Here is a 25,667-nt window from a genome sequence, read left to right on the forward strand (position 1 = left end):
ATAAGATAAGACACCCATTGAAAAGGTGATATGAATAAATACACATAAAAGCAGATAAAATGAATAGAAACGACATCATTAATTGTGGTAATGTGATGTCGTCTGTTAAATTCAGTAAGTAGCCTAGCTGCTGCATTCTGAATTAGTTGGTGGCAAGAGAGTGACTCTTGGTTCATGCCAGAAAGGAGGGAGTTAAAGTACTGGAGAGAAGATAAGTATATGCATTGCTTTTTTCCGAGTGTGAGAGCATGGGTTTAATTCTGGAAATGGTTCTTCTTTGCAGGAAGCAGGACTGGACAACTTTTTTGATCTGTGGATCAAAGTTTAGATCTGAGTCAAGTAGTAATTATTAACTAAAGCTGTCAGGTAAATGTTGTGGAGTAGAAGTAGAAAGTAGCAGAAAATGAAAAAAACTCAAGTAAGTGCAAGTACCTGAAAAATACATACCAAACTTAAGTAAATGTATATAGTTACTTTCCACCACTGTGTAATTTCCTTGTAGTGTTTGTACAGCATGCTAATATACTATAGTTGTGCAGCTTTAGCATTCATTTATAGCATTAGTTGCTACCAGATCTCTGTAGGTGCAGTCGATATCTAATATTTTCAAATGTCTCAACATGACAAGTTACACAGATGATATAAAAGCAACATTTATTTATTTAGTGATTATCAGAACCTTGAGTACTTTTAATGTACTTTTATTATGTTTATCTACTGTTTAATGTCTGTGTTGTTTCTATAATGTGAGGATGACTTGTCTACTGCAAAACAAATCTACCTATGAGTATGAATAAAGTAACCTGAATGGATGTAGACACACACACACAGAGCCGAGTCCCTTTCATAAAGCTTTATTTCACAGATCCCCTGTAACAGGAGGCCTAGGCAGCCAGGCTCATTATACATTTACATACACTGTCTGTGGCCAGTCCTTACAATGCTCCCCATGTTAAATAACTCCATAATTCAAGACAAAAAACAACAAACACTCGCACACACACACTGTTCAACTTAAGATAACAATAACAATATTGTGATGATGGTAATAATAACAACCATTGTCAAATATTATGTATTTCCAGGGTTTTACACTGTATTTTCTAAAGTTTGTTACACAGTCATCTTTAAGGTGCACCATAAAATCTGTGACATTTCAATAAAACTTGACAAATGCTGCATCATAACACGCGATGAAGACAGAGAATACTGGTTGTTTTTTTATATTTCAGATGAGAGTTTGTTTTTGTTCCAGAAAGAGTTTTTTTCCTCCTCTTTTATCCTCTGCAGGAGATACTGTTGATGGGAATTCAGCGCAGTTCACTGTTTGTTTGGCACACTATTTTTATAAGCCGCTGCGGCGTGGCATGAATCTCATAGCTCAAGCAGAGACATAAGGCGCGTCTCCATGGATGTGTGGGGACTCACAGGACCTCTGCAGGGAAAGAAGAACCAAAAATAGTGAGATGAAGGTGAAATGTTTCTTTTTTTATTTTATTATGCATTTCATACAGAAAAAATGTCTTGCCATCTTGGAAAAGTGGTTTACATTATTTCTAATGGCCTAACTTCTACATCCAAATGACTTGAAATTTGCATTTTAACTTACAGGAACATGACATAGACTGACGGGGCGTCATAACAAAAAGATAAAAATTTCATTTGTCAAACTCACAATTAAACTCTAGCGTTGCATTTTAAGGATTCTACAATTGGAGGAAACTTTAGCTTTAAATTAGACTTTAAATGCCATAATAAAGAAGCCCAGTTCTGATCAATTCAGAGGGATGACTTTCTTGTTTCCAACTGGCTAAACTAACGCGGCAACTTTCATGAACGGCTGACATGTTTGACTCATTTGATCTATGACAGCGATTCCCAACTTTGGGGTCAGGACAGTCAAAGTGGTTCCTAAGATAAATATGAGGAGTCACAAGACGATTCAATTGATAAAATAAGATATAAGATTTCTGTAACACAATATTATGTTAATACTTCAGACTTTTACGTAACTTCTGCCCTTTTTATACTGAATACGCTTACCTGTAATATACTGCTTACTACTCGTGTGCAAACTAAGGCCATAAACTGGGATTAGGGGTCACACAGAGATAAACATTTATTCAAAGGAATCCCAAGCAAAAAAAAGTTAGTTAAACTGATGTAGGACTAGACTTTAAGATTGAATGAGGGGGGTCTTTGCATGAGAAAGAGGGCTTTAACTACCTCAAGATTAATTGATTTCAGACAAATTTGTGCTTCTTTATGTCCAAAAGTCCCAAGATTTAAATCTAAACACAAAATAAGTATAGTACACTGTTTACTGAATGTAACTCAAGACTCTGCTGTATTATCACAGTCTGATCTGGTGTCTCTTTCCTGTACCTGCGACATGCTGAGGCTTCATAGGGCCTGTTTTCATGAGGAAGGGCTCTCCACCCTCGAACGCCAGGATTGGCTCACTGACCAGCCCGCTCTGAGTCTGCGCCGGGTTACCGCCCTTGTTCAGCTTGATGATCTCCTCGAAGTCGGCTGCCTCTCCGTTGGCTGAGATGCCGTTCTGGTGAGCAGAGGGCTGGACACCATTTACAACAGGACCGGACACTCCTTGTGACGGGCTAAGGACCGGCACACCGGGACTCTGCAGAATTCCCGCTGCTGAAATATAATATAAATGAATACATAAATGAGATTAATAGATTTTTTTCAGACTGTACATATGGCATAGAAGCTAGAATGTTTAAAACATAGTTACCCTTGCTGAGCTCTGTGTCCTTGCCGTTGACTTGTGGTGAGGCTTTGACATCCTTCTGTGATTATAAAGTACAAAAAGACATTTAAGGCAAGGCAAGGCAAGTTTATTTGTATAGCACATTTTATTATAGCACATTATAGCACAACAAGGTAATTCAAAGTGCTTTACATAAAACATAAAAGCAACAGGGAAATATAAAAAAGTTTAAAAGCAACATATAAATATAATAAAAGTTACAGTGTTACAATCAGGGTTAAAAGAGTTAAATGGAAATATTTAATTAAAAGCAATGATAAAAAGCTAAAAACAAAGAAAAAGAAAACAGGACAGTAAAAGTTACAGTGCAGTGTAAGTTTAACTTAAAAGGCACACAATTTAACAAAGACAAGAGGAAGATTATTTTTCTTCTAGCCTGTTTGAAAGGAATCACACAGACCTTATCTCCTGCATCACTTTTCCGAGTCCTCTTCATGATCTCCTCAAGGCGCTGTGTAGATCAAACAGAGAGATCATTTAGTTAGCTGCTGGTGTTTTTTAAGGGGAGGAAGTACCGGTATGAACTCCAGAGTGACTGTTTGAACTCTGAAAATGTTGTTTTCCTTTCTCCTCACCTTCTTCCTCTCCAGCCGCTCCTGCTCTTCTTTCTGGAAGTGTTTCTCCCTCTCCAGGCGCTGACGGTCAGCCTCCTCTCTGGCTTTAGCTTCAGCCTCCTCCCTCTGGAAAAAGAAAAGATTAATATGAAGCTGACAAAAGCAACACTTTCAGACTAAAACAAATAATCAGGTTTTGACTTCAGGTAATAGAAAAGTCCAATAATCCTCCATTCACACATGTAGCTAAAAGACAAAAAGACAAATGTCAGTCATTTTCAATTGCAAACGTTCTTTAACACACTAGCCAACACCTCAGATGCTTCCCAGAGAGAAAAAATTTAAATCAATGGACAACTTCTCATTTGTCCAATCATAGCCTAATATGTAAATAACATACTCAAGGGTGCAAATGTTCCCTAAAGTCACATTTTTGTATAGGAAAACAACTCTGCCACCAGGTGGCAGCATGTGCTCAGTCTGTTCTGCAGCCTTCAGGCCAGAGTTGATATTATCTGAGTAACTTCATGACATGCTTCACTGGGTATCAGTATATGAGTCAGCACCAACCAAACAGATGTTTTAAAGTCAGCAATAAAATCATAAATTATGATGTGTGCATAAATCACATCTGTCAAATGTTGTAACCTGCTGTTTTTGCTGTTTCACACATTTAACCACAATGCACTGACGATTAGCTTTGATTTTATTGACACAAATCTTAAATAGTTGCAAACATTTTCCATTACATAGAGAGCACAACGCGTGAGCTACACTGAGCTCTGAAAAATATGAGGCCACTCTAGCCTAGAGAGAGTGCGCTGTCATGGTGAAACAATAGTCCAATTGAAGGGAAAAGGGGAGTCGAGCAAAGCTGATAGCTTCAGGCATGGCGTACACTGACGCCGCTTATCCGACTATCAGCCCACTGTAGAGCCAAGTGTATGAGACAGAAGCAACACAGCCCTGTCTATATCACAATGGCTGCCTCAGCCTCAGCTCATCACCATTATGGAGGTCACCAGCTGGCATCTGCCTGGGCCTCTGACTAGTGGGCATGACACACATCGTCCGTGACAGCAGCACATATTCTCCTCCTTTAATCTGCCCAGATGCCAGACAGTCAGGGGGTGAGCGAGTCAGCCCGGGGCCTGATGTTTGGGCTCACATACAGTATTACCCCCTGGACAGCTCAGGCATCTTCTAATGCATTAATCTTCCCAGATGGTAAGTGGGTTTACTGCATGTGGGGGATTCATGCTGGTTAATGGAAAATTAGAGGGTTTTCAGTTCAGACAGTATTTACAGTTCACAAGAAATGATCATGTGTTTTGCTGATGAAGTGTTGGGCCTGGTAGCAGAGTGAGAGCCAAACATTTGCAGGGTTTGAAGATAACACTGGTCCAAATTACATATAATAGAGGAATTATGTTATTCACAATCCTACTGTGATAAATGACAGTAAAAGCATTTATTTAAACCCAACATTAACAAAGTATCTCCTTTTAAGTTAATATGTTAGCAAACAGCTGCTTATTTACACATCCAGCAGTTTTAGAGGATCATGATCATTCATTTGAGTTGTGTTTAAATTTAAAATAGTGTATTATAGGTGGACTAGGCTACTGTTGCAGAATGTATGGGCATGGGAACATATTTACGTTTTTTTGTCTGACATTTTTTGAAATTGGTCCATTATTGAGCGACTGTGCTGCAGTTGGCTGCAACGTAATCCTTCCAGGCAATTGCGCCTTGTCAAAGTACGGTACATCCACTAAAAGTGCTTGCTTTGCCACTGGTAGCATCAGATTGTTATTCTAAGTAAAGAATAACATTATTTAAAGGATCACTACAGAGACAGACTTTTTTTAAAACAGTAAGATCCTCCAATAAGCAGTCGCTCCCTTCATAAAATTAGTAATTAAGGGTTAGAGGCTTGTGAGTACACTGGTTTCATTCACAAGTAAGTTGGATTCAGTTAAATTGAAAGAAAAACTAAGGTGTCTTGCAGAATAAGTGTTCCTGGTTGGAACAATATAAAACAATGTCTGTTTCCAAGATCAATAATACACTTTCAGTTTACATCTTCCCGGTCACTGACCTGTCTCTGCAGCCTCTCGTTCTCCTCCTGCTCAGCTTTGGCCCTCCCCTGCGCCTCCCTCTCCTCTTCGGCCCGCTGGGCTTCGTCCCTCAGGCGCTGCTGCTCAGCCATAAATCGAGCCTCCTCCTCCCTGCGCTTCCTCTCCTCTGCGTCCCGAGCCATCGCCTCCTCCCGAAGGATCCTAAAAAGATGGACCAGGTGTTTATATATTTGAAGAAACTCAGCAGTTTGTGGGGTAAACGTGAAATTTCACAGCTCTTTCCAGGTAACTTCCACAAACCTGTAAAATAAAGTGTTACCAAACTGTCTATCTCTGGTCAAAAAAATATTGCAGCAAGGTAACTGATGAGGAATAAAATAACCTTAAAATGTGATGCAATACAATGTAAGTTTAGAAGGTGTTTCTTATTGCAGGACTGTTGTATTGGATTGCATCATATTGTAAGGTGTTTTTAATGTTGTCTCTTGGCAGTAAATATCATATTTATTTCATACATTGTTGACAATCCTGTAAACTATCACATACTGTTTAGAAATTTTAGTCGACATTATATGATGAATGAGAAGGTGTTGATATAGCATCAGCAACAGACTGGTACTCATATTGACATTAAGTCTGACCTGTTCTTGTGCTCCTGCTCCAGACGCTCCTGCTCCTCTCTCTCCCGCTGCTCTCGGGCTTGTCTGCGTTTCTCTGCCAGGACACGAGCAGCCTCCTCTGGGTTGTTGGTGCCGGCTGATGGCTTGCTGGCCGGTGCAGACAGGTTGGAGACTGCAGCAGCAGGAGCAGGATTAGTGGTGGAGGCTGCAGCAGGAGAAGGAGCAGGACTACCGGTGCAGGCTGCAGCAGGAGAAGCAGCTGAGGCAGTGGGCACTATGTTTGGCACCGCTGGAGAGGCTGCTGATACAACCGGTGTGCTCAGGGAAGGAGGTGTAAGAGGTGCAGAGGACACCACGATGGCAGGAACATTACTAGAGTCTATCAGAGAGAAGAGAAGAAGAAGAGACGACAGGTGATGCTCATGTTTCTTTGACAATAGTAATATAGAAGCCAACGCCTGGTTTACCAACAATATCTGAAGAATAAAATGAGGAACTATCATCAAAGATGGTACATTTTGAAATCATTAGTTACGTAGCTATGATTCATTATTGAATTCTCATTTTTTATAAATTAACAATTTTCAATTAGGTGTAAAGCTGATTTACCCAAAACAGACATAAAGGGCTCTATTTTTAACACACTTTTGGTAATTTAGTGGCCAGGTTCGCCGGGCGAACTTAGATTCAGTTTTGATTATCATTATCATTATTAGGTGGATGTGTCAGAGGCTGTGACAATCGTGGTTAATCGCATTTGTGCTCTCCTGGTCATGACACAATCACAGAGTTTAAATCAGGAAACTTAATGTCAAATGATGACTCTTTTAGGTTAAACTCACTTTTATCGACATGTTGAGGAACCTACGGTCACCATGTTGTCTGTACCAGTACATGATTTTATTTGGCATCACAATAACCACCTGCAGTTAAATACCACCACAGTGGCAGAACTAAAATGAAAGTGGAATTTAAAATGTGCTTGTATTTTTTATTTCTATTTTTGTTATTCAGTTAGATTTGACTTTTACATGAAAGCGTAATTGCTCACAATGGAAATAGTTGTCAGCTTAATCTTCATATTGTGACATAAACATGATCTACAAATAATGTAATATAATGCTTCTGGTTTTGCCCGAATGATCTCTGTCACATCGCGCTGATGTCCAGTATTTTAATTAAAAATGCAGAGCTCCAACCCAGACTCATTAAAAATAAGGTGATGGGCGCAGCGCCCCCCCCCCCCCCCCCCCCCCCCCCGGGTTATCTGGTGTGACTGGTCGGGTTTGATGTGCACATACTGTATGCACGGAGGTTTCTGTGCGTGTGTCTGGTGCTGCTTGAACAAAATGTAAATAGTGTAATTGTGGCTTGACAGCTTGCAGGATGGGGATGAGTAAAGGCCAGTCAGCACAGACATACAGTACACACACTCTGCAGAAAACACGTGTGTTCATGCTGTTTTTACATTGCAACGTGAACGTCAGCCAAAACCTCTAGGTCACCTTGAGGCTCGGATATCGTCTCCATGTTAACCACACTCACTCTTTTTCTCCTCTGGAGTGTCGGGCTGCTGGGGTTCGTGGCCTGTTTCCACGGCAACCGCAGTGACCGTCTGGGGCTGTACCCTGGCGGGCGTCTGGGCTCGTTTGGGTCGGGTCTTGGTGCCAGGAGGAGGCGTCTTCTTGCCCACGGGGGTCTTGGAGGCTGCTGCTGGCACCAGTGGGGACAAGGGCCGACTTTTGGGGGCAGCAGGCGATGGAGGTCTGTTTCTGGGCTTCGGGGGGTTGCTGATGGGTAGAGAGGAGATGGCAGCGGAGGTGAAATATGAGTCAACGAGAAGAGAGAGTGAGTTGGTGGCATACCAGATGTTATATTCAAGCAGGAAAAGGTAATTAGGTTCCCAGTGAACTACATAAAGCCCATAACTAGGTCATCTGAAACCCCACATTCGGTGACCATGACTCTTTGGCTGTGGGGGGTGTAACATGAGAACAAGGCAGGGAGACAGTTTTTTCCCGCCTGTGCATCAGTCAGGAAAACCCCATTCTGTCTCTCCTCACACAAACAGACCTGCTGCTGGCAGACTGGACCTTGGCTGCTTACTGAACAGAGTCCAGCGGAGTATCTTTTAGTAGTTAGATTATAGCACCTTGGACCATCTGTCAGACATTAACCTGCTCCAGGAGTAAAGCACGGGGACACATTAGCTCTCTCGCTCTCTCTCCCACATTAAATAACTCCTCAATATTAGAAATTAATAGAAATTAGAAATTAATAGAATTAATTTCATTTTTTTTCTAGTTAAAAAAAATTTAAATAAAAAAAAACAAAACGGGATATATAGTGTACAGAACTGGTACGAGAAAGTTTGTGTGACAGTAATGAGACATTACCTGGTCTCTGGCCTGGATCTCTGGGTTGTAGAGGTGGGTGATGTAGTCTGTCTTTTCTTCTGCACTTTTGTGAGAGCGTTCTTCTCTTTTTCATTCTCCCTCTCCTTGTCCCTCTTCTCTTTTTTCTTTTTATCCACCTTGAAGAAAGATGTGACACCAATTACCAGTTATGATCACGTGCTAAGCCGGATACATCTGCTTAACACCTTATATTCCAGATAAAAGCCTTTTGCTAAGCGTCAGTATCATCATCTGACAGTGTTCCCACACTACATTATAAAAAAACTAAAAACTTTAGACCAGGAATGACTGGAATTGTGAAGTTATAGTTCTTTAAGAAAATGTTTATGAAAATTTTAATCTGCATTTATTGAATTTGTTGACCACTTGGGGGCGGCGCAACAAGATATATTATCATCTAAAGTACGATTACTTGTTATTGTAGCAGTTGCCTTATTCAGTCCCTCCAGGATTTTGCAATGTCGCGATAACAACTATTAACACAAATTCAAGAAATCCCTGTGAATTCAGCACGACTTGCAATTTTGACCAATCATCGCAACTTTTCTGCAAATTTAATTAGCTCACTTTCTTGTTTACAAAACGTGTGTGATACCAAGGTCTCACATTTTCCGACAAAAATAACAGCAAAGGGCCGTGAAAAACAGTATCCAGATCATCTTTACCAAAGCGGGGGGTAAACTGTTGGTAAAACGTGCAGTATTGTGGTTGAACATAAAAGGAAACTGTCTATTGATAAACTCTTTGCCACCACAAAACATACGCAGAGAGTGGCAGAAACAAGTCGGCAGACGAGTCGAATCACTGTGACACAGGTTGCTGCATCCCGGTCAACCCGAGCTGAAAATATCAAGGTAAGCTGGTTTAAATATGCAGGGTTATAGATAGGGATAGACCCGCATAATCCTGGAGGGACTGCTTTATGATTCAACTATAATTCTAAAGTTAAAACTATCACATTGTTTTACAGTTTTCACTTATGCCCACAATTTCATCGCAAAAAAACACCCAAAAACATAGCCTCCTTTATTGTGTATTTTACTCTAAATAGGACCATCATTTACAAAATGAACATCATGCTGTACTGAATAAGACTTGAAACTAGCGATCGAGTTAATAAACTCTTTAGGAAAGTGTTTACTGAGGTAATAATTCAAGTAAGATGTAGGGTCATTTTGTCATATACTCCAATGCAATCTGACTTCTTTTTTCAACCAATGGAGTCGTTACCTGCTGGCCATAAGAAAGAATGCAGTTTTAAGGCAGCAAAGCTAATACGAAAGGCAAAATGAGTGCATATACAGCAGGTTTGTTCACTTGTACATGTATATGAGAGTCATCATGTGTTGCCTACCGGTGTGGAGTTCCGTCGGCGCTGGCGCTGGGTGATGTCCGGCGTGCTGGCGGAGGAGACCCTCCAGCGCTCAGCAGAGTTCTGGTGCGGGTGGTGATGGGAGCAGGCAGTCAGCGGGCTGGCAGAGGCTGAACGGGAGCAGTGGTGAGAGTCTGAGTAACACATAAACATGCAGAGAGCGGCAGCAGGGCCGAGGTCAGGGCCCACACATACACACACACCATGCAGATGAACTGTGAACATAAAGTAATGATAGCTGAGGAAAAGGTAACATATTTTACTATTCAAATGTTATTTGATCTTACTGATTTCACTCACAAGCATCTTTTTTTTATTGTTATTGATTTTTTGAGGGGGGGATGAATTGTTGGTGGAACATTCTAGCAATTTGGAGATGGATTTGGAGGATCTGGGAAATTGGGGTGAGCATTTTTCCATGCTGATGGCTGTTCCATTGGTGTATGAATGTGTGTGAATGTTAGTTTCTGTTTGAGCACTTAGGCTCAGTGTATGAATGTGTGTGAATTGTGAATGCGATGTAGTGTAAAAGCACTTCGAGTGATCAGAAGACTAGAAAGGTGCTATACAAATACAGAGCATTTAAATTTACATGCTCTTTTTTTGGACTAAACAATTACTCAAACAATTAACTGACAAGTTATGACAGTTATTGAGAAAACAATCTTACTACAAAGTGTATTTATATTTTTCTGAACATTTTGAGGACACTATGCTTAGAAAAAAATGGAAATTTTTGACATCTACAATTTCATGATAACTGGGGAAAACTCCATATGCTGATTAAGGTCATGTGATGTGATCCTGAGCTCTAAAACAGCTACTACATGGACCTTGTGTGTGAGACTTGTGTGCAAGTGCTGTTTACAAAGTCAAGAATGAAAATCTTTATTTCAATCAAACCAAATAACACCACAGAGTTTAATATAAAAGCACAGATTTAAACATAGAACGTGCAGGACAGAGAGGGGAAAAGATGAAGCTAGAAACAAAGCTAGAACAGTATGTTATTACTGAACTTTATGAGTCAAACAAACTAATTTACTCTCATAAAACATCACAAAAAGGGACCTAAAGGTGACCAGAAAAGAGGATTGTGGGTACACAGTGAGCAGAAAGATGGGGTCTCACACTCACGAGAGTCGCTGTTGTTGAGGAGAGTGGCGGCGCTGCGACTGCGGGCCAGGAAGGACAATGTCGGCGTCATGAGCCGCTCCACGATCCGGCTCTCCCATGGGCTCAGGCGCAGGCTGCGGGCTGATACAAGAGGGCGCCGTCAGTGTCAGGTGACTGTTAGACAACACAGCTGCTCACCACACATGCACACACGTTAAGGTCCAGTCCATACTTACACACATAAAACCCCCTCATATCTACTGCATACATGGATACTCACACACTGAACACAATCTGCCTCCGTCTGATGCAGAGTGGAGTTTTACATTGCCTTCATGTGCTGCCGGAAATATCTTAAAAATGAACTTCCTCCTCACATTAACTGATTCAAAGTAGGACAATGGAGTTGAGGAGATATTTCCAGGTTATAACAGTAAAAAAGCTTTTGTCAGTAGTAAATAAACACCTTTGTCACTTCTGTTGATTTTACCAAACAAACCTTCATAACTTCTAAAAAGCAAGAATGTGTGTACGGGTTTGATCTTTCCAACATAAATGCACATGAATCTTTCCTCCGGCACATGAACGCACACTTATAGAAACATTTCTCAGTGGCACTGGAAAAATCAATAATCTCATTGGCTGATCTAGACATCAAGAGGCGGAGCCATGGAATCAAAATGTTCGTGAGCTGACTGGCTTATTGAAGGACCCTTGTTTTGTTCCTAGCACACAAATTATTCACCCTTTTGGAAAAGGGAACATTATAATGTCCATCTAACAAAAGTGACTTAAACCATAAGCATAATGTGTATTTGACTTCCTGTATTGAAAACACAACATCACTATTCCAATTTGACAGTAGTTTAAGACCAAACTGAGTATCAGTCTCAAAGGGAAACTTGAGTTTATTGCAATGGTTTTATATACATAGTTTTAGCCAGAGAATGTATTTATACTAAATATTATGATAACATTATGAAAAAAGTGATGGTTGAGATCTGGGGACATCGCTGCATCGCTAGAAAATATGTCCAACAGGGCAACAAACACGAGCAGTAAGAGAATCTTACAGGCAGTAAACAAGCAGACACTTGAGATAGATTAGCTTTACATAAATGAAAAACCAACATAGTTTCTGATAATCCCTTATTGCACAGCTAAACAGTGAGTGTGCACAACTGTGTCCAGTATGTTAGACTGGGGCTGAACATAGAAGGCTGCCTGCAAACCACGATGGATTTTTTTGGTAAATATTTTACAGTTTGCTTTAGTTTTCTCATGCAAATACGGTTGACTAACCTCCGCCTTCAACACAATCAGGCCGACTAAGCTGACTGCCAAGCTGGCGGACCTGGGGTACCAACACCCACCTGTAACTAGATACTGGACTTCCGTAAGCTGATGATACACGGAGCAACTTTTAGAGCAATCTTGCTGGGCAACGTTGCCGTCAGTAGTAATGATTAAAGATTACTACCTTAATCCCCTTCCCCCACCACTCCACCACCGCCCTGTACCGCCGCTATCCGTTCAAAACATAGTCGGACTTGCCTCCAGCAACATTGCCCAGCAACATTGCTCAAAAAGTTGAACCTGTGTATCATCAGCTTTACAGACAGGCCACAGGTGGTGAGGATGGGAAAGAAGGTCTCTGCTGAGCTCACAGTCAGCACAGGGAACGCTACAGGGCTGTTGTCTCAACTCTTTTCACTGTACACATATGACTGTGCCTCCAAACAGGACAATAACATCATCATTAAGTAAATGGATGACACGACTATCCTTGGCCTGATCAACACCACCCTGGCTCAAAGGAAATTGCTGCAGCTGGTCATCAAAACTGCAGAGAGGATCATCGGCTCCGACCTCCCCTCCGTGGACACTATATATACTCAGCGTTGCGGGAGAAGAGCACAGGGCGTCCTCAGGGACAAACATGACCCAACTCATGCTCTGTTTAAGTGGGGGGACTCAGGCTACAACCTGAGACAGCGCAGGCTTGTGAGTATCAGCACTCACAAAGCCCGCTTCCACAAAAGCTTCTTTCCAGCCACTGTCAGGCTTGTTGCACAGGACATTAAGAAGGGAAAAATATACCTCAGTCCTTCCTGACCACTATCTGATCCCACATACACACAATGTGCAGTACTAAGTACTCACTTCTAACATGTGCAATAAGTATTTACAAGTATTTATAAGTATGTGTATAAATGTATATACCTTATTAAATATTTTATATTTTTATATTTTTTTCTATTTTTTTATTTACATATATACTTTTACCTTTTTTAAAGATGACTCTGAGAGACGCACAATAATTTCAGTGTACCTGTACTGCAACGTACCTGTGCAAATGGCAATAAACTATATTCTATTCTATTCTATTCTGGGAATTTGTCGAACACCTGAACACCATCACCTGACCACTTTGTTGCCCTTTTGGACCCATTTTTAGTGATGTTGCCATGTCTCCAGATCTCAACAGTTAATTCGTGAGTACACGATGTCTGGTATCAGATATAATCAAGACATAATTAAACAAGACCCACATTTTCATGAACCCTAGTTTTCCTTTAAGCTAACTCATCCTGTGAGATTATTGCTGCAACTAGGACATGTTTGTATAACTCAAACTCCAGTCTGCCAATCAGACACTCCCAGACTCAAAGAAACAGAGAACTCATACAGGATGAATGATTGAACTTTAGCCTACATGTTACACACAGAACCAGACATAAGATTACAACACACAGAGGAGCAAAGCCCACGTTCATTTTCGTTACTTACCACTCAAAAACACAAAAAGCCAAGTGGCTGTTCACTCGACCCCACTCAAACCCAACGCAGTGCAAAGGCATGACATTAGTGCTGTTTGTTCTATAAGCAACACAGAGTACTCTGAACGCCGCACAATCCTGATATTATATATGTGTTTGTCTAACTATTATCAAGTGTCATGTGATGAAAAGTCAGCACAAATGACGTCCAACAACAGCAGAATATAATCAAATGCATTGTAATGACGGGTGGAAAAAGCACACACACACACAAACAAATCATTCTCCGATGAGTGCAGCAAACTTAATGTCAGAGAATAGAGTTGCTTTCAGTCAGAGGTCAGCGCCATCTTTGATTCTAGCTAGAATCAAAACTACAGATGCCTGTGTAGAAATTTTATCACAGAATATCATATAGTGGAGACAAAGTTCAAACTTCTTAAATAGTAAATGGAATAAACACACAAACTTCTTAATTATTTTCCTTTACAACTGCAGACAGTTGTGGAAAGTCGTACATTTACTCAGTATTTTTCTAGCTTTCAGGTACATTGCTCAAATATTTCCATTTTATACTACTTTATCCTTAAACGTCACCACATTTCCGAGTTAAATATTTTGCTACATTACATTTATTTAAAAAGCTATAGCTATTAGTTGTGTTGCAGATTAAGACTTATATAACAAATGATGTTTCTAAAAATATGATCCATTTTATTAGATTAAACTAACCAGCAGTTTATCAAGTAGCTAAAATTAGCTCAACTACTTATTACATGTTAATGCTTCAGTAATAATAATCTAATAGCATGTCATATAACAATATAACACTGACAGCAATAATTTAGCTGCACAAGTTTTTTTTACTTTTAGTAATTATGTACATATTGAGATAATACTAATCTACATTTACTTAAGTTAGATTTTCAATAGAGGACTTTTTCGGTTTGACGTGAAAATAAATATAAATAATATAAATTCCACTTCCATGTCTGTATGCTAAATATGAACAACCAGCAGGCACTTAGCTTAGTACAAACACTGGGCAAAGACTCCAGGAATCCCGCCCCCCAACACCACCTCAAGCCCCTATTCATATTCAACAAAAAGATTTTGTTACCTTTAGACAGAGCCTGGCTAGCTGTTTCCCTCTGTTTCCAGTATTTAGTTTAAGCTAAGCTAACAGTCTGTTGAAAAAACTTGATATTGGCAAATGTTATGTTTGAGTCCTTTGAGGCCTCTGACTGAGTAACACGCAGGTTTTATTCTCTTCTGCTGTTCTGTCCAGCTCCTTTGAAAGAGTAAAATACAACAGAAAACACGCAAGTGCACAGGAAACAGAAACATACAGATGGACACAGAACGTACCATCTCAACATGAGATTTACTGAAATTTGACAGCTAGTCCAGGTTATGTGGATTTCCTTTTTCCTATATCCAAAACATGCTGTGCGCAGATTTGTTTCGTGTACTGCTTTTCCTCAGTGCTCTATTGTAGCATATCACTCTGTTGACATACACAAAAGGTATGCATGGCACCTACAAACGCATAGCACACATACACATGATAATAGTGCAATCACAACAGCGCTGCCAAGAAGAACGACATGGGGTGAGAGGCTTGTTGTTTTTACGCATTTGACATAAAACACTCCTTGTATCATAGGCTGGCCTTCTTATGCAACAGCACAGGCAGTCATCTCTGCTGTATGTCGGCCAGATCATTTTAACATGTTTTATGACTAACTGATAACCAGACTACCTCCTGTTGCTAAGCAACAACAGTTTTCCTCCTCCTCTTCTTTCTCCAATGCGGCAAGACGGTGCTGAGCTCAGCTGCTGCCTGGTGATCGACTGTTCACCTGGAGGTAGACTGATGCCTGGATCTATAAACCCCCCGTCCCATCCCCCGTCTCCGACACTAGTAAAGGTCCAGCGTGTAATATTTACTATGTTTTCAGTGGTGTACAAAGACCTTTTTATTACCTTAGAATGAGACATTTCTATCTACATACACCGGGGGTCCTCTTACATGGATGTAACCATGTTTCTACAGTAGCCCAAACGGACAAACTGCCCTACAGAGCTTGTTTTGTCACTACGTTGAATACGTACAAAGAAGAAGAAAAAGAAGAAGAAGAGGAAGACGAAGAAGAAGAAGAAGAAGTAGAAGAAGAAGAAGAAGTAGTCGTAAGGTTTTTCAGAAGTAAGAAGAGAAGTGAAATTTGGACTGATAGAGGACCTCACGTATTATTTAACACAAGAGCCGACAGAGCGAGTCGGTCATTGTAGTTCAAACCTACGGGCTTGCAAAGGGAGGGGTGAGCGGTGACTGAGCCATTGGTTGCAATTTGCAACCCTCACCACTAGATGCCACTAAAGCTTACACACTGAACATTTAATGGTACACTGTGCAGTGTGAGAGCATCCCCCAAGGCCAGAAACACTAGCTCTGATATGACACTGCTGACGCTGCAGAAGAATGATTCAGTTCCAGCAGTATCGGACCATCTGTATTAGTAATGATCAAGCACCAAATCTGAATCTTCAATTGTGGCGACGAGGGAGCCGAGAGCCAAACTGCTGATTGCACTGTGGGTGATACAATCTATAATGACACATGTTATGAGGCGTGACGAATCTGAGATGAAGACAGTGCTGCTTATGTACATGTGGGAAAATAAGGAGTCTGATGAAATGAGTTTGATATAACAAGTTAATTCAAATATTTATGATAATGCGGCAACGTAATGCTGCCACCATGTCAAAAAAACATTCAGTTATGTGTTATAATGTGAAGAGATCTGTCTCATGTTATAACAAGATAATTTTCATGTTATTTTGACACATTTTATTCATTTTCATTTATTCACTGCATACAAAGAAACATTTTTTATTATAACAACATGTAACTTTATCTGGTTATATCACGAAACCTTATGGCTCTGTGGATGGCAACATGGTCTATCAGTTAGCCACTGAAATATCTCAACAACTATTGGATGAATTGCCATGAAATTTTGTACAGATTATCCTGTTCCCCAGAGGATAAATCCTACTATATCTTTGGTGATCACCTGTAGCGCCACCATGAGGTTACATTCCTTGTGTCTCGTCAACTATTGAATAACTGTAACAACTTTAGGGATCCCCTGACTTTTCGTCTAGCGCCATCATCAGTTAAAACATTTATTTTTCCGAATACTTTGATTTATGACTTAAAGCAACACCATGCTTTCCTCTTACAAATGAAATTAGTTCACAGCCCTATCAGCCTCAGTTGTACTTAATGCTAATTAGTGAATATGGTGAAAAGTACACCTGCAAAACAACAGCAATGTCATTAAGAGCATGTTCGCATGCTGATGTTAACATTTAGCTCAAAGCACTGCTGTGGCTCACAGAGCTGTTAGCATGTCTGTAAACATACCAATTTACAATGTTATGAGGAGAAAGGTTTCTTGTTTTAACGATTTGTTGCTTTTGTGTAGTTACGGGAAAGGTTATGATATAACAAGACAAAATGACATGCTGTTACAAGAAGAAACGTTCCTTGTAAAAGCAGAACACAACAATATTAAAAATATCTAAAAAAGGACTGTGTTACAATGAGAAACGTTTCACCTTATAACAAGAAACAGAGCAACTATTTTTAGTCATGGTGGTGGCAGTACGTTCCTGTAAACGACTAACAAAGCAAGAGAGGCTTAATCCTAGGAAACAGGCTATATATTTCCATGAAATAATACATAAAACCAAAATATAATACAATGCATATGTATTTAGTTGCTGCACTTTCATTTGCAACAGTCACACTATAATATCCACCACCACATCAAACCACCAACAGTGAAGTGGAGGGGGACAACCAGTAACGAAGGTGTGACAAGACGTGAACTTATGAACCTATGAAACAAACCAAAGCATATCACAAAATATGGCTCAGTGATGTCAATGTAAAAGGGAGGCTGATCAAAAATGCAGAGGAGACTAAAATCAATGACAACCACCAAGTGAAATTAAAAACCAAGATGCATACGAGACCAAGAGCGTGATAAGAGGAGGGAGTAGGTGGTAAATGACCAGTCACCAAGCACAGGCAGGCAGGCAGGCCACCAGAGACGACAGTTATAATAATAAAAGAAGAAAACCAAAAACCAGATTAGGGTAAGAGGAGGAGGGGAAGGTGGAGGGGGATGAATAGGAAGGGGAAGGGAGGGAAGTGGGAGCCCGGTGGACATTGACGTCGGGTCGTCCTTACTTCTGTTGGGGGAGTTCCAGAGCGTGGCAGAGGACTTTGACAGCCTGTTGTTAATGACAGGGTCCACCTGTCTCGGCAAGTTGACCGTGGAGGCCGAGCATCTGCCTGCACCGGAGAGAACGCAACAGACAACAACTGTTCACAAGGCGGCCGAGGTGCGGGCGCCCCCAGCTGAGGACTGATAAGAGACGGGGCTGCCGACTCCCTTGGTCTGGATCTGGAGGAGAGCAGGGACTCACCAATCTCTGAGGTCAAACTGGCTTCTCATTAACATTTAGGGGGAGATTATTCTGAATTCAGACTTGCGGGAAATGGGGAGGAACTTTGAGGAAAGTGTGGGAAGGGTGTGGTATAGTTAGAAATCACATTTAGAGTAACCTCTAGAGTAAGCCTTTCGCTTTTTTCTTAGCTTAAAAACATCATACACACACACACTCTCTCACACATTCAGGATCTTTCAAACTTTGAAGGAGAGAAACTTGTCTTGACCTCAGGGTCACGGGTCCAAAAGCAGCAGCCTGTCACATGTTTGACACCAAAAAACAGGACATTCTGGAAAGGGAAATTACCTCGCAGCTCTCTGAAAAACAATGTTCACACTGCTCAGCTAATGAAACATGCTCAGGACAGCTACCTTGTTGCTCATATTTATGCCTCTGTGATCATCTTAAAACGGAGAAAATTGGTACTCAGAACTGTTTTTTCCTTAAAAGAGACATTCACTGAGGAATTACAATGGTTAACATCATAAATTGTAGGTCATCTGTCTCTGGTACCCCGCCCTTATAACAGCAAACCCTTCAGAAGCTATTTTCTTGAATTGCATCAGTTGGACCTGTGAGTCACAGTCTGTGCAGCATTGCTCAACATGAAGGTTTGGGTTACTGTAAGGATGTCATATACTCCTGGCATTGTGATTAACTTCTATGAGTGTCCATGTGGTTGCTGTTCATTTGAGACTCACTTTCTCTGCGGGAGGTCTGGTTGAGTCCGCCCGCCCAGGACCACCTCTGCTGGCGGATCTCGGCCCACGTCTTCTTTGTCGACCTCTTAATAGCTGCCTCATATCTCTCCTAGAGGAGCACATGGTCAAAAATGACTCTGCACATATACACACTCATAAGAGCTCATTTGACAGTTTAAAGGTATAGTTCCACATTTTGAGAAATACTCTTGCTTTCGGAGAGTAGTGTAAATGTGATGCTAGAGCCAGCAGCCGGTTAGCTTATTTTAGTATAAAGACTGAAAACAGGAGGAAGCAGCTATTCTGGCTCTGTCCAAAAATAACGAAATCCACCTTCCAATAACTTCAAGCTCACTGGTATTATATGTTGTTTGTTTCAAAAAAGTGTTGCTGGAGTTTTTTGGCCAGACAGAGACAGGTTAGCTGTTTAACCTTGCATCTATTTTTTTGTGCTAAGCTAAGCTAACTTGCTGCTGGCTGTAGCTTTCCTATGTAGCATACAGACATTAGAGTGGGATCAAAATGTTGAACTATTCCTTTATTTAGTGAACTTAGGAGGTAAAAATAATAGGAAAGAAACATGCAAAAAAAAGTCAAATGACTGAAAGCAGTGGGAAGCAACAAATCAGGCTCTTTCCAATGAAAGAATGAAATTCACTGTACAATTAGTAATTAGTAATTTTTGCATTTGTTTTTGAGTATGGGTCAAACATAGACACTGAGCATTAGAGACATTGGTAGGTGTATTTTTAAACTTTGGACAGGGCCAGTGTAGCTGTTTATGCCTGTTTCCAATCTTTATGCTAAGCTAGTTTAATAGCTTGCTGGCTGTAGCTCAGTACTTATACAGACATGGAAGTGGTACTTCTCATTTACCTTCCAACAAGAAATCAAATAATTCCTTTAACAATGACTCAAATTGAAAACTCTGCAGGTAGGGATGTGTAACTTGTGTAATTTGCCTGTATGAGCCAGCACTTGGGATCACGACTGATATTCAAGATGACACCAAATTTTCCAGTGGCCAGAAATTGTGCTAAGAATAAACACTTGCATTGTGCTGATTTTCCAATCTGACTTCAGGTAACAATGAATACATAAAATATTTTTTTCTGTATTATTGAATATATGGACAAGATACCATCAATTACAAGCATATTAGCTCAATGTTAATAACTAGAAACAAGCTTTGAAATTGCATCAAAGGGTTACACCATTATTTTTTCATTACACTTTACGTGTGATTCCTTTGATGGTTTTGAACTACTACATTGTGAGTTAAACTCGGTTGTTATGCATTTTCTCACCTTGTTCTTTTCAAGTTTCTGTCTCTGTTTCTCCTCCAGCAGAGCTCTGCGTTTCTCAGCCTTCAACCTCTGCTCTTCCAGCTTCCTCCTGCGCTCCTCCAGCTGGCTATCCCTCAGGCGCCGGGCCTTCTCCTCCTTCTCCAGCCACTGGGCCTTCTTTGCCGCTGCGGGGTAACCACGGACAGAGTAAAAAGTGAAAATTAAGCAGGAGAAAGATAGAAAACAAAACGGTTGCTGAGGATCACATTTTGTTCCTCTGTCATCAAAGCTAGTGTTGTCAAGTTTTTTACCAAAGGATCACTAAAGGCATTATCATTAATCCTCTGGGCACCACGAATGTATGTACTAAATATCATGGCAATCCATCCAGTATTTCTTTTATAAAAAATTTCTGTTTGGACGAAAGTGATTGACTGTGCAAAAGACCGACATTCCCATCACCATCGCCATTTCAAAGAAATATTATTAAAAGGCACAACAGAAATAAAAACTTGTGTGATGTAATAATTCAATCATGATTTAAAGACGTTTCTCCTTCCGTAGGTTATACCAAAGTCGATTTTTCAAATCCAATAGTATATAAACTCTTAATAGGGCTCTACCAACAACACACAAACAGAATGGGTGAAGCAGATGGAAGACACTGTGTTCATTACACTATAATCCTGGTGACAGTAAATAAGCAGAAGTTTCCCGCTGTGTTCTACAACTCCCTCCAACAGATGCCAGCTTTTCTTTGCACATACGCTGCTGTGGCTCATTTCTTGGAGGAACAATTAAATAGCAATCAATTAAAACATCTTTATGCTGGACAGCAGCTGTGTCGCTCTCTCCCTTATAGGTTTGATTTACATTTTTTCTTATCAGTTACATGTTAGCCTGCTTACAAAAAATATTTTAGCACAGAGTTTAAACAATAAAAAGGTCAGTATGGACAATGATAATGCGGGTGGGTTACATGCTAGAAAGTAATGGCAAGACATGTTTCAGTATTACCGCATTTTGCTGTGAGTTAGATGGCATTAGAAATACTTTGTAGTGGATTTAGCTCTGCGAGGATGTAGCTGTGTTATGAGGCAAAGACGTGTTTTGTATTTAGTTCAGAATTCTGCTGCTCATCTTCACTAATGAGCCAAAGTGGCACACAAGTCTGAGCCTCGTTCACAATGAGAGAGCCCACTTCACTCCTCCATGAATCTAATTCCTGAAAAAATCCAATTATGTCTGCATTTTGTGCATCAGGATTGAAAAATATGTCGGTTTAATGCTTGTGAGGGAACGTTTCACATTCTCATTTTTGCAGAGATTTACCAATGCACAAAATATTCAACAACAAGGCTCAATTTTGCAAAACATGTTCAGATAGATTTGTTGTTGAAGAGACAAACCTACAGTAAACATCAAGTTTTGTGACCTACATGCAATTACTTTTTTAAACAAATTGCATGTTCCACATGAAAAAGCCTCAACATTATACCATGTAATTACAGACAGAAGCAGACTGCAGAAAACTAAACTTATCTCAGGGCAACTAAAGCTGAGTAAACCTCAGATATTATCAATAAAAAGGCTGCAGAAACCCCCTTTTCACGGTGCTGCGGCTGTGGCCATTACCCATTACAGATGCTAATGAAAGTAGTAATTAAATCTAATCTGTCTGAGAGGCCTGATCTCAGTTCATGGTAATGACTGCTCATTTTTCACGGCCTGGGCTCTGAGCGATGGCTCTGTGGGGATACGCCCACCAAGCTCTGTTCTGATTGGCTGCTTACGCCTTGGGCTTCATCCACAGGGAGAAGTGCTGTGTTTGAAAATTAGATATAGCCTTTCATGTCTTTGGGCTAGCACAATGTTTTCTTAAGAGAGAAAAATTTCATTCTGTAGCCACAAAGTCAAACTATGATTACTGGTATGGGGCATGCATGCCGGGTGGGAATGCAGAAGAACGAGAAAGTGAAATTAAATTTAAATAACATGAGCGGAAACATTCAAAAAGGGTTCAAAGTATTACACCGAATGATGACAAAAAAACCATTTAAAATAAAATTGATTCATGGAGGGAATAAGAAAGGGCACGAGTGATTCCCATCGCAAGTTTGATTATTCCCAAGAGGCATGACTGCTGCAGACGCTGAGGGTTTTAGTGAAGCCCCTTACCTTGCAGCTGAGTTTGCTGTTCTGAAAGCCATGCAAGGAGAAACAATAAGAGACGTAAATAACCGTCAGTCACGTCAGTGTGACAGCGGAAAGAGGAAAAGTTAATACTACATTACGAAATGAATAGAATAGAATAGAAGACATCAAGTAGGTAACAACAAATTCATGCATCCTCAGGAAAATCCAGTTTGTTCAAAGTTAAGCCCAAAATATTTTCCGTTGTTTTATAATTTCTTACCGATATATCTGGCTCGTTCCTCCCTCCGCTCCTTGGCAAGTTTCTGTCTTTGCTCTGAGCTTATCGAATCTGTAGGGAAAAGATAATATAAAGCTTTCAGTTGAATCTTTCATCATAAACCTGCAATAATTGTTTTTTGGCAGCTTGGTGGGCTTTGCAACAAGCTGTAATCACAATTCTTGGTTGATGTAAAGCACTTTGGACACCTATTGGTTGCTGTAAAGTGCTATTTAAATAAATGTTGATTGATTGATTGATGTTTGAGTCACCGGATGAATGTAAGTCCAATATTCACTCTTCTTATAGCTATGCTTTGGTCTCCACCCACTGCTGAGGGAAATACCTGGCTCTTTAGCTGCTAAATGCTGCACTTTCTTCAGCTGCTAGCTGCTGCTGGAACCAGCACTGATGAGAGCGGTGACAGTGAACCAAAAGCTCAAAGACAACAAAATGCACTGTAAAGGGGAGGGGAACTGCTTCAGGTGATGATTTCCTGTGGTTTCGTCACTAACAGAGATCCCTTTCACATTGTTGTATTTTCTATTGTTGTTGTTCACACTTTTAGCAGAGACTCAAGTCTGCAGTGTACCAGTGTATTTAAGATTAAAGTAAGGTTTCAGTTTCACCTCTCTGTCTATCCATTTGCACACTCCCTCCCTCTCTTGCTTTTTATTTATCACTCTCTTGAATTGGTTAAATGATGTCCAAACATCTGTAACATTGAATTAACTTCAATTCCTGGTAGCAACACCAAATCAACAAAAACCTCCAACTCCCATCCACAGGGGGAAGGAGCGTGCATTCACATCAAAGCGAGCCAGTTAAGGTGATTTGAGCATGATTATGATGCATTCTCGATGCCTCCCTCTTGAGGTTTTCCAGGAACAACTCCAACAGAGAGGAGACCCCAGGCCAACCCAGAACATGCTGGGGGGATTACATATCCCATCTGGCCTGGGAATGTCTTGGGATCCCCAATGAATAGGGCCCGGGCTACTTTGCTTAGCCTGCTGCCACCATGTCCTGGACCTGGCAGAAAAAACAGACTTGTAGTGGTCACAGCATTGAAGATTTACATAAAAACTCCACAGAAATACGTAACTCCTGAAACAATGGTCAATGTTACTTTGCTTAATCCACAATCCTGCAAACAGATTTTAGTGGAACTGCTTCATACCAGAAACAGTCCAGTTGAAAAACACTTTTGTGGATTATCCAGTATAATAGGAACACACTGTAAAGTGTTTACTGTACTTTTATAATAAATTCCCAACTTCAACGTAATCTAACCCTCTGTCTTGCACTGATTAACTTTAAATTTATGATTCAACCAAATTATTAAAAAATGTCTTCAGTAGAAAAACTGTTCACAGTCAGGGCTGTGGGTCCAGAGTAACAGGGCCAGTGTTTTTCAAAGACATGTTGCTTGCAGACATTTGTATATGTAATTCTGTAATATGTGACACTGTCAGCACCACAAAAAAGATATGATTGGTTTAATTTGGCGCTCCACATTGAAGTATACATGAAACCCACACACATAGACCAACACTTACTCTTTTACCTTCACCTTCCACTGGAGCAAAAGCTAGGGGTCATCAGATGCACCAAGCTGATAACATACAAACAAGTGCCCAAGCCCAAGAGAAGGAACATAAACACCTGAAGGATGCACTTAAAGCTTGTGGATATGCAAACTGGACATCTATGAGAACAGCCACAAGATCCATCGAGAACACCAACAACACGGGTGATAAGGAAAATTAGAGTAAACAACATTGTGATTCCATACGGATCTGGAGTACTGTTTTTTAAACCCAAGAACACACTAAGACAGATACTGGTCCACCCGAAAGGCACAGATGATTTGAAAGAGGAGTCAAAGAAGCCATGTACACCAGAGTAGAGAAACCATATCTCAACAGGGGATGGCTGAAGCCCAACCTATCCCCCAACTACAATGCTGTCCTTTAATCTCTTCCCAGGAGATTGAACAAATGTTCACACTTGCCCTCATGTGACAACGCCAATGACAGTCGTTCAGACTTGGCCTCAGGTGCCTCCAACAACCATGATGACTGTCGTCGTGCCAGGAGAACTAACGAACCAAACGGTATCCATCACCTTCATAATGACCCCACAGAGGTTAAATAACTGGGACTCCCTGCCTGGAAGTTCAATTCAGATCTGCATTTTTCATTCATTGATTCAGTTTCAAGGTAAATGCGGCCCTACACTATTAAACTCTGCTGTAACTGTGAGGTACGTGTGCTTAGCATCTGCAGAGATAATCAATATGAACCCTGATACACTTTGAAAGATGCTGTGGTTTGACACAATGATTTGCATGCCTTAAAACTGGCTGTGAAAAGCCACGACTGAAAAACGACCCCTGGGGTTCTCATTGAGCCTGTCTCCTTTTGCACTTCTTCTCCGTGCTATGTAATATGTATGCTGCACATTCTCAACCAATTGCAGAGGGCCCTGCAGCCCCGTCTCCATGGCAACCTGAATTTCCTCCCTCACAACCCACCTTTCAGAGAGTTTCCTACACGGCTGTACACTTCAGTCTGCCTGATATGCAGACGCTATGAAGTGCAGAGAAAAATAAATCTCATCGGCCTGGAGGTCTCGTCCCACTGAGACGTCACTTAATGCACCAAGACCTCCCCCCCTCCACCTTCCCCCGCCCGACTCCACACTATCCGCCCTGTCTCCCCATAGCAAATGAGGATTTGGCTTTCAGCCACTACCATCTGTCTGGTGGGAATGACTCAACATACTTCGAAACTTCCATTAGGACAAAAAGTATGTGGAAATCATGCATGAATGCTTGATTCGTGTGTGATGTGCTGATTTTGTCTTTGAAAGCAAGGTCAGAAATGAAACATGCAGGATAAGAAATACCCCACCTTAATTACCATAGACCTTTTACTTTTCCTTTCACACATTTAAAGTCTTTTAAAGTGTTTTTTTTCTACTCCCCCCCCCCCCCCCCCCCCCCCCCCC

The 25,667-nt window shown here is 40.8% G+C and overlaps 1 protein-coding gene across 1 annotated transcript in view; it reads right to left on the reverse strand.

Moving 5' to 3' along the window:
* Positions 1-838: 838 nt before the first annotated feature.
* The window catches only part of LOC123976762 (MAP7 domain-containing protein 1-like), a 26,486-nt gene continuing 1,657 nt past the window's right edge, over positions 839-25,667 (reverse strand). Inside the window, exons 2-16 of the mRNA XM_046059109.1 lie at positions 22,659-22,727; positions 20,264-20,427; positions 18,957-19,065; positions 17,993-18,097; positions 10,973-11,092; positions 9,818-9,945; positions 8,443-8,579; positions 7,592-7,836; positions 6,068-6,425; positions 5,447-5,627; positions 3,367-3,471; positions 3,192-3,242; positions 2,756-2,810; positions 2,386-2,658; positions 839-1,435 (exon numbers count right to left, since the gene is read on the reverse strand). Coding sequence (XP_045915065.1) covers positions 1,425-1,435; positions 2,386-2,658; positions 2,756-2,810; positions 3,192-3,242; positions 3,367-3,471; positions 5,447-5,627; positions 6,068-6,425; positions 7,592-7,836; positions 8,443-8,579; positions 9,818-9,945; positions 10,973-11,092; positions 17,993-18,097; positions 18,957-19,065; positions 20,264-20,427; positions 22,659-22,727 — 2,111 coding nt within the window. The 3' untranslated portion in view covers positions 839-1,424. The remainder of the gene's footprint in view (positions 1,436-2,385; positions 2,659-2,755; positions 2,811-3,191; positions 3,243-3,366; positions 3,472-5,446; positions 5,628-6,067; positions 6,426-7,591; positions 7,837-8,442; positions 8,580-9,817; positions 9,946-10,972; positions 11,093-17,992; positions 18,098-18,956; positions 19,066-20,263; positions 20,428-22,658; positions 22,728-25,667) is intronic.

Source organism: Micropterus dolomieu, linkage group LG09, assembly GCF_021292245.1.
Source record: "Micropterus dolomieu isolate WLL.071019.BEF.003 ecotype Adirondacks linkage group LG09, ASM2129224v1, whole genome shotgun sequence".
In the NCBI taxonomy this organism is placed as follows: domain Eukaryota; kingdom Metazoa; phylum Chordata; class Actinopteri; order Centrarchiformes; family Centrarchidae; genus Micropterus; species Micropterus dolomieu.